The 15156-nt window shown below is 36.7% G+C and overlaps 1 protein-coding gene across 1 annotated transcript; it reads right to left on the reverse strand.

Annotated features, from left to right (window-relative positions):
- Positions 1-1168: 1168 nt before the first annotated feature.
- LOC149560532 (nascent polypeptide-associated complex subunit alpha-like protein) lies at positions 1169-14862 on the reverse strand. The gene is made up of 4 exons (XM_089824718.1): positions 14735-14862; positions 2054-2147; positions 1804-1931; positions 1169-1694 (listed from the first exon to the last, which is right to left on the reverse strand). Exons 1-4 carry the CDS (start codon positions 14807-14809, stop codon positions 1359-1361), a joined length of 633 nt encoding a protein of 210 aa, XP_089680844.1. The 5' UTR covers positions 14810-14862; the 3' UTR covers positions 1169-1358.
- Between the last annotated feature and the right edge of the window lie 294 nt (positions 14863-15156).

Raw genomic sequence — 15156 nt, forward strand, 5'->3', positions numbered from 1 at the left:
ACCTGGATAAAGGTGTATAAATTTTAAAATGCTCAAAAACCTGGATAAACGTGTATTGAACACGCTAACCAAAACAAAAATAACATTTCTAAGAAAACTAAAATCATATATTAAGTCAGCAATGCTAAGAAAAGCATGGCAGAGATGCCATAAGTTTTCATAAGTTGGGCGCACAACATTTGCTATATGATCAATTGCAGCTAATTAACTTGCACTGTCAAGGTAAATCCTTAGTCTGGAATTTATTGCATTTCTAGAATGGTCCCATGTCCAGATATATTTATGTTCATATTTTGGTCTTAGGAAAGTGGTAGCATCATCCTTCAGATAGCTCGCCTTCAATTTAGGAACTTCAAAAAATCAGAAACAAAAGAACAAAAAGTGACCTGCTGTCTAACTAGAATATAATTTACTTTAAAACAAGATAAGAAGATACTGGTCCCATAGCCAGATATTATTCTGTTCATATCTGGGTCTTAGTCATCCTTCAGATAGGTCGCCTTCAATTTAGGAATTTCAAAAAATCAGAAACCAAAGAACAAAAGTGACCTGCTTTCTATATAATTTACTTTAAAACAAGATAAGAAGATACTAGCTATGCACATATAACCATATCATAGATTAGCTGTTATGATAGCCAAGTTCTGATTGAAAATGTTTGCAAAACAGAACCATTTGCTAAACGTATTCCTGGCACAGTAACATATGGATGTGCACTACTAAAAAGTCTAAGCATTACATGGATTGAATCCTTGCATTAGAAAGAAAATGTTGACCGGTAATAAGCACATCCTTGTATCTTAAACTGTGCCTAATTAATCATGAACTTAGGAGAGTCTATGGAATGCATGTAGAACAACCCAGCCTGCTAATAAGGAACAAGATTGAAAATCTGGTGAAGTCAAAAAGTCCAACTAAATATTCAATGCCCACAGATTTTTAAAGTTAAAAGAGATACAAAAAGGCCAAAGGGCACAAAAACTTGAATTCATATTCTTTCTATATAATCAGGGTGGCCCAACAAAGTGGACTTTGACTGCACTTAACCTGCGTTGCATCCGCAAAGGTTTATTAAAAAAATTTAAGCAATCAATCGGAGGAGCTGAGAGCATTTCATATATGTGGTTCTAATGAAGAGTTTCAAAAAAAAAGATTTTTTGAACTATCATAAAAATAAATTTTCAACCTCAAATCTATTCATAAGATCAGTTATTGTTCAAATTAATTACCTCATTCATCCTAAAGGAGGCAATTCTCCTTCTGAATATTATAAACTATCACGTAGAGTGACTAGGCAACAAACAATAGAGTGCAGTCCCTCTATGACAATCATTACTTAAAAGATAACAAGATTCCTACTAGGTTGTCAGGTCCATGATGGCACTAACAATATCTCCATCAGCAGCTTTGAGAGCTTTGACAGCTTTGGCTTTTGAAACTCCGGCCTGGGTCATGACTAACTCAATATCCTTGGGCTCAACACCAGTGTCGTCAACTTCTTCATCCTCCTCTTGCGCAGCACTAGATGACTCTGGCTTCATGGTTAAATGACTCATATCAGGAGCTTTGAATTGCTCAGCAGCTTGTGTCTGCAACTGAGAACTTAAATCCTCAATCTTAGCCTCCCCAAAGACTATGTATGTATCTGAAGCTGGACTTTTGAAAACGTCGGGTTTTGAAATAACAAATAAAATCTGCACAATTATTTTTTAAAAATTCAAGTTAAATAGAAGAAAAAAATCCTATCCATATGTTTGTTATTCTATATAATAATTAAAATAAAAAAAAATGATTAGTTCCAACATTTTTGCTTTTCTTTATGGTAACCCTTGTGACACCGGGAACAGGTTTCATCCCCAGCTTTAGCATAGCTTTACGACTCTTTTTCTCACTCCTACTTTGCTTCGACTTTCCATCAGCACCTTGCTCCCCTGAAAGAATTTGAAACAAGTAAACAATGTAGATTACAAAAAAAGGTGGAGTAAACCACTTGAAATATAAATGTAAATATTTAATATTTAAAACTTAAAAAAACGTAGAGTTAGCTTTCTACCTTGAGCATCATCCTCATCATTGTCATCCTCGTCATCATCGTCGTCTTCATCATCATCATCATCTTTATCATCTTCTATGATTGCCTCATCAGACTTCAAATAATTGAAAGCAAAAAATTAAAAACTGTGAGAACATTCCAAAGTTTACTGGGGCTACATACATATCATGCTCAGTTTACCAATGCATCTAGACATAAACTTCTTACACCATGAACAATATGCATACAAGCAAATCACTATTTCTGGTTGTGACAGAACTTAACAGGCCGAGATTAACAGTTCAGGGTCGTCAATAGCTTATGCTAGACAACAGTGCTATATGTCATGCATTAGAAATCTCATCTTCCAGATAAAATGGTTCCTTTGTCTATGAGTGGTAAAAGGTGTCCAGTATAAGTAACCTAACCTAGCTGGGTAAATTTAGAAACAATTTTCAACATAAACAGATATGTGCTGTCATTTCCTCCTCCTGAGGCACCATAAGCACTCCAGCACGCCTATGTGAAAGAACTCCATAGAGTACTAAAACATCCAAATTTTACAAGATTAAGTAGACTGTTTACTATACGATACTCACCTGTCCTTTCCTGAAAGATTATGTACTGAAATCAGTCTTATAATTCCCAAGCCACAAACATTCCCCAGATCCAGATTATAAATGTTAATCGAAGTGTAGTTAATTTATGAAAATAAAGACTCAACCAAACATTGCTCCTTTTAGATACAACTCAATTTCTTGCCAGTTTCAGATATCCATCTCATAAACAAGTATCCACTTTAGCATCTGATCATGGTCCCCAATTACCTGTTCCTCTGTAGAGTAATAGTTTGGGATGCCTATTTCTTATTGCATTTGTTCTTGTGCATTAAGACAATGTAATGTCCACTTTTTTACTCGATCCACAGCACTGAGATTATTAGCAGTTAAAAATATGAGTCGTGACCAAATCCCTGTTGGCATTTGAAAGGAGAAGCCTTTTGTTTATAACCATATGACCAAGTATTCATTGCAGAGACTCCGTCTGCCAGTTATTGTTAATTCAAAACTGACGTTAAATTTGTAGTTATATTGTAAATTTGCATACTGTGGGGAGTTGATTGTCAGTTAGAAACCACCAATTATAGAACCAACATCAATTGGCTTAGGATTGCTAGAATTAAAAGATACAATAGGGCTGGAAAGGAGATAGAGGCTTGATTTTCTTTTCCAAGGATGGAATTTCAGCAGCTCTGGCTTGAAGATGAAATTTTTCAGCTGGATATATTAACCATTGTGAAGAGAAAAACCCTCAGAGTGCAGTATTAATTCTAGAGTATTAATAGAATCATGAGATGTAATAGAATCGTCAGGTGTATGTAGTTTGAATACTGCAGTACCCAGTAACTTGTATAAATTTTTGCCATATTTCCATTTGAACAAATGCTATCAGCAGAGAATAAAATGGAAGTACAAAGAAGATTTACAAATTGTTGTTGTAGTATTTTTGTGCCTATTGTTTGAAGGTCATTACAGAGGTATCAAGGCAAATATCTTGTCTGCCAATGGAAATGACGGGCTTGCACAAGCATCTGCTAGCAAGAAACATAGCTATTCCATTGATGTTCAAACTCTTATGATGAGCATTAATCAGTGTTTAGTGATATGCCTCTAGGATTACCACTAAATGGAGGTGCAACATGTTATAGAGCAAGAACCACACTTAAAGCCTATCACATCACTCCTTACTCCTACCTGTGGATATATGAGGAGGAGACTAAAAGGCTGTTAATGAATTGCTGAAAATGAGCCACATCAAACCTAGCTCCAACCATTTTATTGCATTGGCGGTATGGTGAAAAACATGATACACCATGAGAATGTGTATATACTACAGAAAGTCTAAAGACAATGAAGTCAAACATCTCATTCCTAGGATCAATGAGCTAATTTACAAGTTACAAGAGACAATCAACTTCTAGAATATTGATTTGAGATCCAACTGTAAATCTGACTACGTAGTGGTCAATTGGGGAAGTTTGTTTTTATATTTTTATATGATATTTTGAGATACTGCAAAACATGTGATAATCATATAATGCACCTGGGCACGGTCCATAGGAATTTTGGGCAACAAGCTCTGTTTGTGTAGAATTTATGTTTTACAAAGGAACATAGTATGAGATTTGCATCAGGAAGATTTTATACATAGACCATGCCATTAGTTGTTGAGGTATGCAGATGGATAAGCAAATGTTTCATGCCATTCTGGATTGACCACCCCCTACCACACTAAAAGAGCTAAGAGTTTTGTTTCACCTATGCAGATACTATACAAAGATCACTGAGGGGTTTTCATACTATCAACAACATTAACAAATATTATAAAGAAATGAGCCTTTGCTTGGAAAAAAGTAAATACGATGTTTTAATAAACTAAGTGATGATTACTCTGCCCTATACTTACCATTCCACATTTCTCACAACCTTTTGTTGTAGGGTGTGATGCTTCAAAATAGGGAGATCCAGCCATATTAATGCAAAAAGGGCCTCACGGAGTATTCAAAAGCCAAAACTTGAAAGATACAAATAAAGGACTTTCCACCCATGACAAGATGATTCATGCAATTATACATGTTCTGACAAAGTTCAAAAAGCAACTAGTTTGCTGTCTATCTCTGGCAAAAACTACTCGAAGTTAATTTTGGGCCTACAAGACTTTAATGACAACTAGCAAAAATGAGTAAGTAAACTCCAAGTCTACTAATCATAAATATATGAAAGGGTGAAAAAAAAAATGTAGTTGATGATTCTGTTTCCGCCATTTCAGGTGACTACAAGATTTCTATCATCACAACATATGCTTAAAATGCATTTGGTACCATCACTTAAATAGGAAGCATGAAGAATGGAAAGCATGAGATTGCATATGGGCTTATTTTGTATCAGAACAAAATCTTTTAATGTCTGAGGAGTGAAAGAAAAGAGAAACTCCAAAGCATTACACAATACACCCATAGCAGAACATTTTGAAATCTATAGGACATAAATGCAAATCAAGGAAACACTCTCTTGGAATGACCTTGAAGGTAATTAAAGTACATCAAGAAGTGTACAACTTGTCATCAAATTACAAAGCAGAATGTATTTCCTAAAAGCATTTGTACAGTCAGTAAGGATGATGCATTTGTAGTTATCTCATAGCTGTATGTACCTGTAGGAGAAAAGATGAAGTGATGGATCAGCTAGCTGCCAGAAAATTGTGTGTAAGTGAACACTGAAAGACTAAGTTACCGGTTCAAGTTCAGGTTCAAAAAACCAGTTCGCTGGTAAGGCAAAATTTTGAGATGGGGTTTGGGTTTGGGGTTCAATGAAATGGAGTTATATATGTATACATATCTATGTAGCCTAGAAGAATGAATTAAGATTAAAATTCCATGTAGAATCATTAAAACATCAAAAACACCATAACCTTGTAATCATAGCATCATCTCTGTTAATGTTACAGTTCAGTCAGGATAAAGTCTCATTGAAGATATATATTAAATATATATGTGATATAAAATACATATATATACTAAGTAACCGATTCGGATGTGGCACCAGAAGCAGTTGCAGGATGCAGGATTTTTGGGGGGGGGATGCGGATGCGTATGGATGTGTGTATGATTACACATATATATAAACCAGTGACTTCAAATAAGAAATCCGGGTTATGCCAATGCCCAAAAATGGCCAATTACTAACAAATCTGTTTATTAACAGCAATGACACCTTGAACCAAGACATCCAAATACAGTTCAAACAACAAATAGAACCAAGATATATATTAATATGCAACTCATGTGCATCTGGGCTGTAAGTATCATTGGATAACATGTAAATAACTGCCCAGAACTGTCAACTGCCATAGACAACTAGACGCCCAACCAATGAAGGAAAGTTACAGAAGTATTAATAGTTTGGCCAGCCACAATACCATAGAAAAATCAATTCACAGTCTGCCTGGACATATTAGCACAGTATGCCAAACTAGAAGATCATCAATCCCATATTTTCCCTCTTAAGACACAAACATCATTAAGTAAAAAGCACAGGAACCCTTGCCTGGATGCTGGGTGCCTGTGGGTGGCATCCACAGGGCTTCCGTACACACCAGGCATCCACACACACCATCTTCCGCACCCAGGGTTACTGAGGAGGAATCGGTAACTTTGTGTGTGTGTGTGTGTGTAATGCAATTAAATTAAATGTGATATATATATATATATACACACACATATATATTATATATATAATATAATATAAAGATTATAATGTCATAATTTTATTCATACTCAAATTGCATAATAATAATAATAATTAACGAATGACTCATACTGACCAACAGCGCTATATCATCTAGTCATTGTTTGTTTATGATGAACAGACAACCTATCAAAGGTGTCATGGAAGTCACAACCCTAATAGGACAAGACTTCGCAATGAGTCATGCCTATCAGAACCATGACATCCCCACCTCCGATCTTATAAATGTCAGGTGAATGTTCTGCAGATAATACACAGAACACAAAAACAGTAAAACAGTCTTCTTCACTATTATTTGCAGCGAATATTTGCCAGTCCATCTTTATCACTGTTTTACTCTACAATCGCAGTTCTGTAAATAACAAAGTTATTCATTAGTAAAGCAAATATAAATATTAAATATATATACTTGAGAATATAAGTTAAGAGAAGTAAAACTGCTAAAGTGCATGAAATATTAACAATATCTATATCAACACCAAAATGTTAAAATAATATCAAGTTCAAGTACCATTGCTTTGACTTTTAGAACTTTATACTAAGTTAGGTTCTCTAGCGCAGCACAGGCAGGTTCTCTAGCGACAGCATCATACTCTGTCGGATTCCCGGGTTGATACGCTGTTGTTTTTGGACAAAACATTTAGTGCACCAAGGAGAACTTTGATCCGCATCCAGCAGACACCTGCAAGGCACGGGGTCCACAAGGCACAGGATCAGGACAGGAAATAAGGAGGGAGAAAAGGAAATAAGGACGCGGTCTCCATCAGCTGACCAGTGCAGGGGCAGATTTAAGGGTTTGGTCGGTAGTCTTGGCAACCGGTGGGACCATCCAGTGCTAAAGGCTTTGCTATTACTAGTGGATCCATATTTGCAGGCTTCTAGATGATGATTTTGTTTGCTATGGTGTCCCTCTCTTTCAGTGGGCTCCAGTTCGGTTCCATTTGAAGACAACATCATGTGCATCCAATAGGCAGACAGGCAGATCCCAGGTACGCCTTTTCCCTTTTTCTTACATCTGATTTTGCACCTATTCAGGCTTCCTTTGTTACTTCTCCTGGCATTGGTAAATTTACAACGGTAAAACACCATAAAAAATCTGTAACAAGGCACCAGTGGGAACGTTATGGTCCTCATGGAAGGAACAAATGAGGAAATCACAAAAACATCTGCAGAGAAGATACTTGTACAAGTATCATTGATTGATCAACCTAAGATAAGAGAGGCACAGTCAGAACTTGATGGGTCCACCTTGCAAAACACAGGATCTGATAGTAACAGGGTGGCAAAGAATCAGATAGTCAGGGCACTCGTAACAGCAGAACAGCAAACAAGTCTGGAAGAAGCTACGAAACACAATGACATCTCTGGTAATAGTGGCTTCGTCCTGGCATACAGGGATAGTTTAATGCACAGCAGCATCATCAAGTGGAATCAAGGAAGCTTCCTCATTCTTCCAGGACCCTCAGCCGGATACACAAGTTCATTCAATCTTGGAGGGACAAATGGTAATTTACCCACAAACACTCTAAGCTTATCACAAGCCAGCGGACCACCCACAGGAGGAAACTACATCTATGTGAATGCCAAACAATATAAAAGAATAATTAGGCGGAGAAAGATACAAAAGTTTAAAAATGCAAAAAGAGGGAAGTTAGCAGCTTTACTTTTGAAACCGATCCCACAAACCCCAGACAGTGCAAGGGAGGGAGAACAAAGTCTGAGGCCGACTGAAATCTCTAAAACAATTAAGCGGTTTGATAATATCAGAGATATTAACGGTAAAGGGAAGACAAATAATTCTCAGGTGATAGACACAGTGGAGGATGGGCTACCAAATAATTACAGCCCCACAAGGACACCTATGATGTGGTATCCAAACATCTTTGTGAACGATTTAGTAGCTATGAATGAAAGGGTGTGGGCACTTGAAGAGAGGAGCCAAATAGAAAGTATCACAATGAAAAGAGTTACTGAGGATAACTAAAAGCTGGCAGCAGAGGTCAAGTCACTTAGAGAACAAATTCAAAAATTGCAATTTAATATGAAAAAAGGAGAGTATGAATTAATATTGTTAAAGAAAGAAGTAGGGGAAAAGAGGACAGCAGCAAGTACTACGGGAGAAGGAGAGGCTACGGAAGCAGACAAAAACCCACAAATGAAAAATATACAAGATGCCATGGCCAATATGGAAATAAAAGAAAATCAACTCAGAGAACAAATCGAAGAAATTAGATCATGGGCTAACATAGTAAAAGGGCCAGCAAACACTCCTATTGACAACATAGAAAAACAAGTTCGAAGACAAATTACAGAGGAAAAAGAAAGAAATGAGAAAGCAACAAATATCGTCGTCAAAGGGCTACGAGACTATGGAGAACAGGAGAAAACAACGAATTTAGTTAAAGACTTCTTTAAAGACCAATTAGACTAGCATGGAACAACCATACAAGCACAAAGAATCAGAAAATGGATTAGAGGAGGCAAAGACAGACATGTTAGAGTGACAATGAGGAATATAGGGGATAAAAACAACATTTTCAGCAAGAGGAAGTTTCTTAGAGGCACACACATATATCTTGATGATGACCTCACCGTAACTCAGCAAGAAGAAAGAAGGAATGGGAAAAAGTGAAAACAGCAAGAGAAAACGACAAGTGGGCGTGGCTACAAAATGGCAAAGCCCAAACCAGCGACAAAATCACACACAATAAATAGGAACTCGGGCCCACCCAAGCACATTTAACTATAGTTAGCTGGAACTGTAGAGGTTATCCTTGGAGAAGAGGACCTGGGTTAGGGCCGATAGCTAAAGATAATGACATCATTATGCTTACCAAGACTCATGAACGTGATGGATGTAGGGTTCCAAATTTTGAAGGGTATAAGAAGGTATCACTGTGGAATGAGAAGATAGATAATGGTAAGGGGCATGGAGGCATCACCGTTCTAATAAAAGAAACTTGGAGCAGATTTGTAAACTTAGAGAAAAAAGATCTAAACAAGCAGTATATTTGGATAAAAATAACAGAGAATCAGATTTCTACAAGGGTCGCTGTCTGTTATTTCGCTCCAAAAGGAGCAAAAATGTATAAAAAACATAGATTGGATCAAGAAGACCCGTTCGTTGCACTAAAAAAAGACATAGCAGCCTTTAGCTCTTTAGGCGAAATAATGATAATAGGGGATTTCAATGCTAGAACAGCAAACAACCAAACTCTCAATCTTAAGAAGAGTTACAATGAAAGCAAAGACCCAATTTGGCTCGAAGAAGAAGGGACACAAAAATAGGAAAGATCTTCACAAGATAGCATAGGAAAGATTAATCATTTTGGTGCTGAATTACTAGGCTTATGCTGCCTATATAACATGGTCATATGCAATGGTATGGAAAAGTGGCCTAGATTAGGTGGAATCACATGCAAAAGATACAATGGACAAAGTGTCGTTGATTATGTTATATGTTCGCAAGACTATGTCGCAAAGATAATTAACTTTGAGATAGAGGATTGCCCCATGGAGTTAAAATCTGATCATAACCCCACCTTGATAAGGGTGGCCACTCACTTTAAAGATCAACATATTTTTCCAAAACCTTTACAAAAGAGGAAGATGATTCCGACCGGCAAAGTTTTAATGACACAAGAAAACCATGATACTTTCCAAAACTCTCTTTTGCGGTTGTCTAAGGTTCCGGGAAACCATCTCTAAGTCTAATAAACAACATTTCATGGACAAAGATAATCTTGTTCTTACTATCATTAAAGCATTGGAGGAGTGTAAAAAATCTAGGGCCACAAGAGAAGCCAAGAACACTTTTCCGGCCAATCCTTGGTTTGATGAGGAGTGCAAAATGGCAAAAAGGAATTGGAAAAAGAACATGAACAGAGGAAGTAGAAAGGTGTATGATCAGCTGCTTAAAAAGAAGAAAGAAGAGTATGTGAACAAGAGAAGAATCAAGTTGATTAATCTTGGTAAAAACAACCCCAGAAAATTTTGGAAAGAGCTTCAACAGAGAAAAACTCAGATAGAGAATAACATAACAGGAACCAAATGGCTGGAATATGCCAAGACTCTCTACGAATGTGATCTAGGAGAACGTAGAACCATGGAAACAGAGACTACAGGGGAGTTATTCCGCAAAAAGGATATTATTCAAGGCATAAGGAGGTTAGCTGTTGCTAAAGCGCAAGATATAGATGGGCTACAAGCTGAATACTTAAAATGGGGTGCTGAAACCCTCACACCACACATCACTAAGATTTTCAACAGTGTCAATAGAGAAGGTTTCCCTGTAAAATGGACAACAAGTGTGGTGATCCCACTCCACAAAAGTGGAGATATAAACAATCCTTCTAATTACCGACCATCATGATCAATCCACTATTTGGCAAGTTATTTGGCAGCTTGATAGAACAAAAAATCAGCAACTGGGCTGAAACAGAAGGCAAACGTGCAAAAGAGCAAGCAAGCTTTAGACCAAAACACTCTACTATAGATCATGGCATCACTCTCAGACATTTGATAGAGAAAGTTTGGGACACTCCGGGGAACGAGGCTTTTTGTTGTTTCGTGGACTTTAAAAAAGCATTCGACACAGTGCCACGTAATAAACTATGGGATAGAATGGTAGAGTTGGAAGTTCCTAAAAAACTTAGGTCAGCGGTTTATAGATTATATGAGCAGGTCAAAGCTAAAATCAGAACGGCAAAAGGGCTATCAAAAGATTTTGACAGCAACATCGGGGTTAAGCAAGGGTGTCCGCTTTCTCCAACATTATTCGAGCTCTATATTGACAAGTTAGAAGAGTGGATAAACAAGACCAATGATGAGGGGGTGCAGCTGGCCCACTTTGTGATAAGATTGCTCTTATATGCAGATGATCTCATAATTCTTGCTAGAACAACTAAAGGTTTGAAAGAGCACTTGAAAGCACTAGAAAATTTTTGTCATGAAGTAGGAATGCAAGTTAACACTAGCAAAACCAAAATTATGATCTTCTCACTAAAGAAGAATAGGGGCATACAAGACGAGTTCCTGTTTGAGGATAACCCTCTTGAGATTGTGGAAGAGTACAAAATACTTGGGCATCGATTTTCATAACAAACTCAATTGGGATACTTGCAAATCGAAAAGGATCCAAGGGGGCTGGAAGGCGTTATACTCTTTACAAAACAAGTGCAGGAGCGCAAAATTATGGGATTGGATGACCATGAAAACTCTTTTTGGTTTGCTGGTCACTCCGATTATTTTATACGGATGTGAAGTGTGGGGCGATAGTATGTCCAAACAGAAATGGCGGCAAGTAGAAAGAATTCAATAACACTTCATCACATGCAATCTTAAAGTCAAGACCACAGTTCCGTATGAAATCCTTTTGGCGGAGGTGGGTTCCTTTCCATTAGAAGCCGTCGCATTGGTCTGGATGCTAAGCTATTTAAAGAAAACCCAAGGTTTGGAAACACATCGTTGGCCCAAGTTGGTTATAGAAGAAAAACTTGAGGCGGAAAAGCACATGGATGAAGCAAAATGACAAATGGATGCGAAAATGGGATATCAACATCCAAACTTGCCCAGATAACATTAAAGAAATAAATAAGTTCGTCAATGAAAAATTTCGCAATATTCTGTGGACAAGACACATAGGGCGGAAAAAATCTTATTACATTAAAGAATTTAATCCCACTTCTAGCCATGATGAAAAGGCCTATATAAGGGCACCTATTAACTGGAAAGCAAAAATGTTGATGGAACAACTTAGAACTAGTTCACATCAGCTGCGATGTGAAACTGGTAGATGGCAAGTTCCAAAGGAAGAGTGGGCAGACAAAACACGTTTATTCTGTAATATGGGAACAGTTGAGACAAAGCAGCACTTTGTCAAGGAGTGCTTGGCTTACAACGACATCAGATCTGATTATACAAAAATACTACAAAAAAAGGACTTCAACTATTTATTCGAGGAAGATCAAGTGAAGAGAACAGCGGATTTGATTATCAAACTTCAGAGTAGGAGAGACAAGTTAACCAAAACTTTGCAACTGACTAGTTTCGCTCTTGACTCGGGAGGGTGATTGCATGGGTCCCATAGACTACTTTAGTCTCGTGGACATCATTAAAATCTATCATATCATATCAATCATCTAATGGATTATCTAAACCTTCATCTTCTTCTTCCTTTTCTTATTCATCAAAGCCATTAGTTGATTCACAAACAGTACCAATGTCAATGGGTTCGGCTGCACTAATAACATTCCTACTTTCCAAGTTGTCAAACGCTTATTACTTTTTCGTTGTACAGAGAGCTTGCTGTTTGTAATTAATGTCCTAATTGAAAAATGTTACATAAGTAGCTTGCAACTACCTTCACCTATTGAAGATATTGTTTGATGTTTAAAATATGATTTCACTATACAGAGCTTCCAATTAATCAAACAGGGGTCATTATCAGCAATTGGATATAAAATTTTCACTGGAAGAAATCTTGAGGCTAGTTTAATTTGCAGTAATAAATATCTGAACTTCAGCAAAATTTGTTTTAAATTTTAAAATGTTAGAAATCTTTACTCAAATTCTGTAATAATCATTTTCTGCACTAAATGATAGAATGTTTCTCAGTGGAATTGTACCTGGTTCGCTCTCAATCTGCCTGGGTCTTCCATGGTTTTACAATGGTTCAACCTAGGTTCGGACTGGAGGAACCAACCTGCCTGTGTTAGAATCCAAGTGGAACCCAAAAGAGAAACAGGACCAGGACCACTTCAAAATTCGCCTGGTTGAAAGGGCCAGCGGGAGAACAGGGTAACTAAGCCAAAAGGTAATTATGGTACTGAAAATAATTAATTTAGGTTGCTTGAGTTTAAGAGTAAATTAACACTAAACAAAGAATATTGATAACCGAATGAAAATTGCAAAGCTAAAGTCCCAAGTGTGATTGTCGAAGACCGAATTGTACCCCTATAGAATCTCACTAAATATTGAATGATGAAAAAAAAACCAGTGCCTTTTCCTAGGCTGGACATGCACTTGCAGCAGCTGTGAGCAGCTATCACAAAAAGACGAAATCCTTCTGTCAGAAATATTAATCATCATGAGGACAGAAACCTCAGGGTGCAGTACGAATTATAGAGTACCAATATAATCATCAGCTGTGTACAAATTGAATACTAGAGTTTACAGCGAGTTACATCTGTTTGCTGGATTTCTGTCTGAATGTATATCAAAGATATATAACTGTTCTTTGGGAATTAATGTGTACATTGTTTGTGCAGTCAGTAAGGATCTTCAAAGTAATTTCAATATTTTTGGATATGCAGCTAAAAAATAGAAATAAGTTTAGAATGTCATATACCAGTACGTATGCTAAACAATGTCATTACAAATTTCAAATTTTGAAACATATCATTATAATTTTGAATGTATATCAAACTAGAATCACTAAACATTTTAATTTTTGGCATTTAAAAAAACACATATCCCAGATGTGTAAAGGTTCACGATTCAGCAACTTATGTATTTTCTATAGGAATAGAGGCTCAATTGTCCAGCTCACATTTTCAGTTAAACAGCCACTCTGGCTTTCTAAGTAGGGCTTGATATTAGCAAAAGGCACTTGCAGAATGCAGTAAAAGGCTGAAATTATGTACGTTGTAAGAGACTAAACTCTCAGCGCACTCATTCCAATTATATGGTGTCACATCTTAATGTAATCAACATCTGGCAACAACAAAACAGAATAAAATAATAATAAATTGTAATTGGAAAGCTGAGGCAATTCCGTTGATGCATAAGTGCCTGCAACTTACCAAATCTCTGCTTCCCACAACCATTAAAAGAATCCAAAAATGTTTTTAATAATATAAATATCTATCTATGGATTTTCCAAGGTTGACATTTCCCTTTCAACTCTCGTCAAAATTTTAAACCTATGAATCTAATATATGTATGAAATGGTTTTCTAGTATTCGCAAATACAGGAGCTATTCGGTGATGAGATTCTTTTTAAAGAACGATTAAGGGAAATATGTAAAAAAATTGCTACTCACTAGTTATACATAGGTTTTATCCGATTTAGCACCCATTCAACAGATATTAAACAAACGATCGATGGTACCTAATTACAGAATTCGTGAATTCAAACGAGTCCGAGATTTCTTGATTCAATATAATAAATTTGTAACTATTATTTTTTCGAGAAGCTGTTTAAGTTTTTAAAAAAGCTTTTGCTGGGTGTCAAGCAAATAAAATCAAAGGAGAGGGAAATGCTACGAATCATCATTATTTTGAAATGGATATTTAGAAAACCTAAACATTTCGCAGAAAAAAAGATAAAAATAGGCATCTTAATGAAGTGGTTGATCAGAAAACCTAAACAGAAAGAGTACGTCTACTTGGCTACCTGAATCTTCTGTTCTTTCAACTGGGCAGCGAGGATTTCCTCCTCCACTTCTGTAGGCGCTGAAACGGAAGGCATATTGCTTGCTATGCAGAAAAGGGCAGCTTCTTCCCAAGACACCGAGAAACAGTGGCAAACTAATAAGGTGTAGTTCAATATATACGAGGAGGTTTATTTACGTTTGCTTAAAACCCTAGGCCGTGGAGAGGAAACGAAGCGTTGGTCAGGAGATAACATATTTCGTAAATACCTCGAGATTAGAATGGGTGTTTTAATGTTTATTATTGCCATGAGATTTCTTTTCCTATTTTTTTCTTTGTATTGTTCAATTTTATTGTGGTGGTGTTACAAAAAAAACCATGATGAATATGTTAGCATATTATTCGTTGGGAAGTAAGAGTGTAAATATTGTTATGTGTGTTTAT

Source organism: Cupressus sempervirens, chromosome 4 (assembly GCF_028749045.1).
Source record: "Cupressus sempervirens isolate cs-2001-9-10 chromosome 4, ASM2874904v1, whole genome shotgun sequence".
NCBI lineage: Eukaryota > Viridiplantae > Streptophyta > Pinopsida > Cupressales > Cupressaceae > Cupressus > Cupressus sempervirens.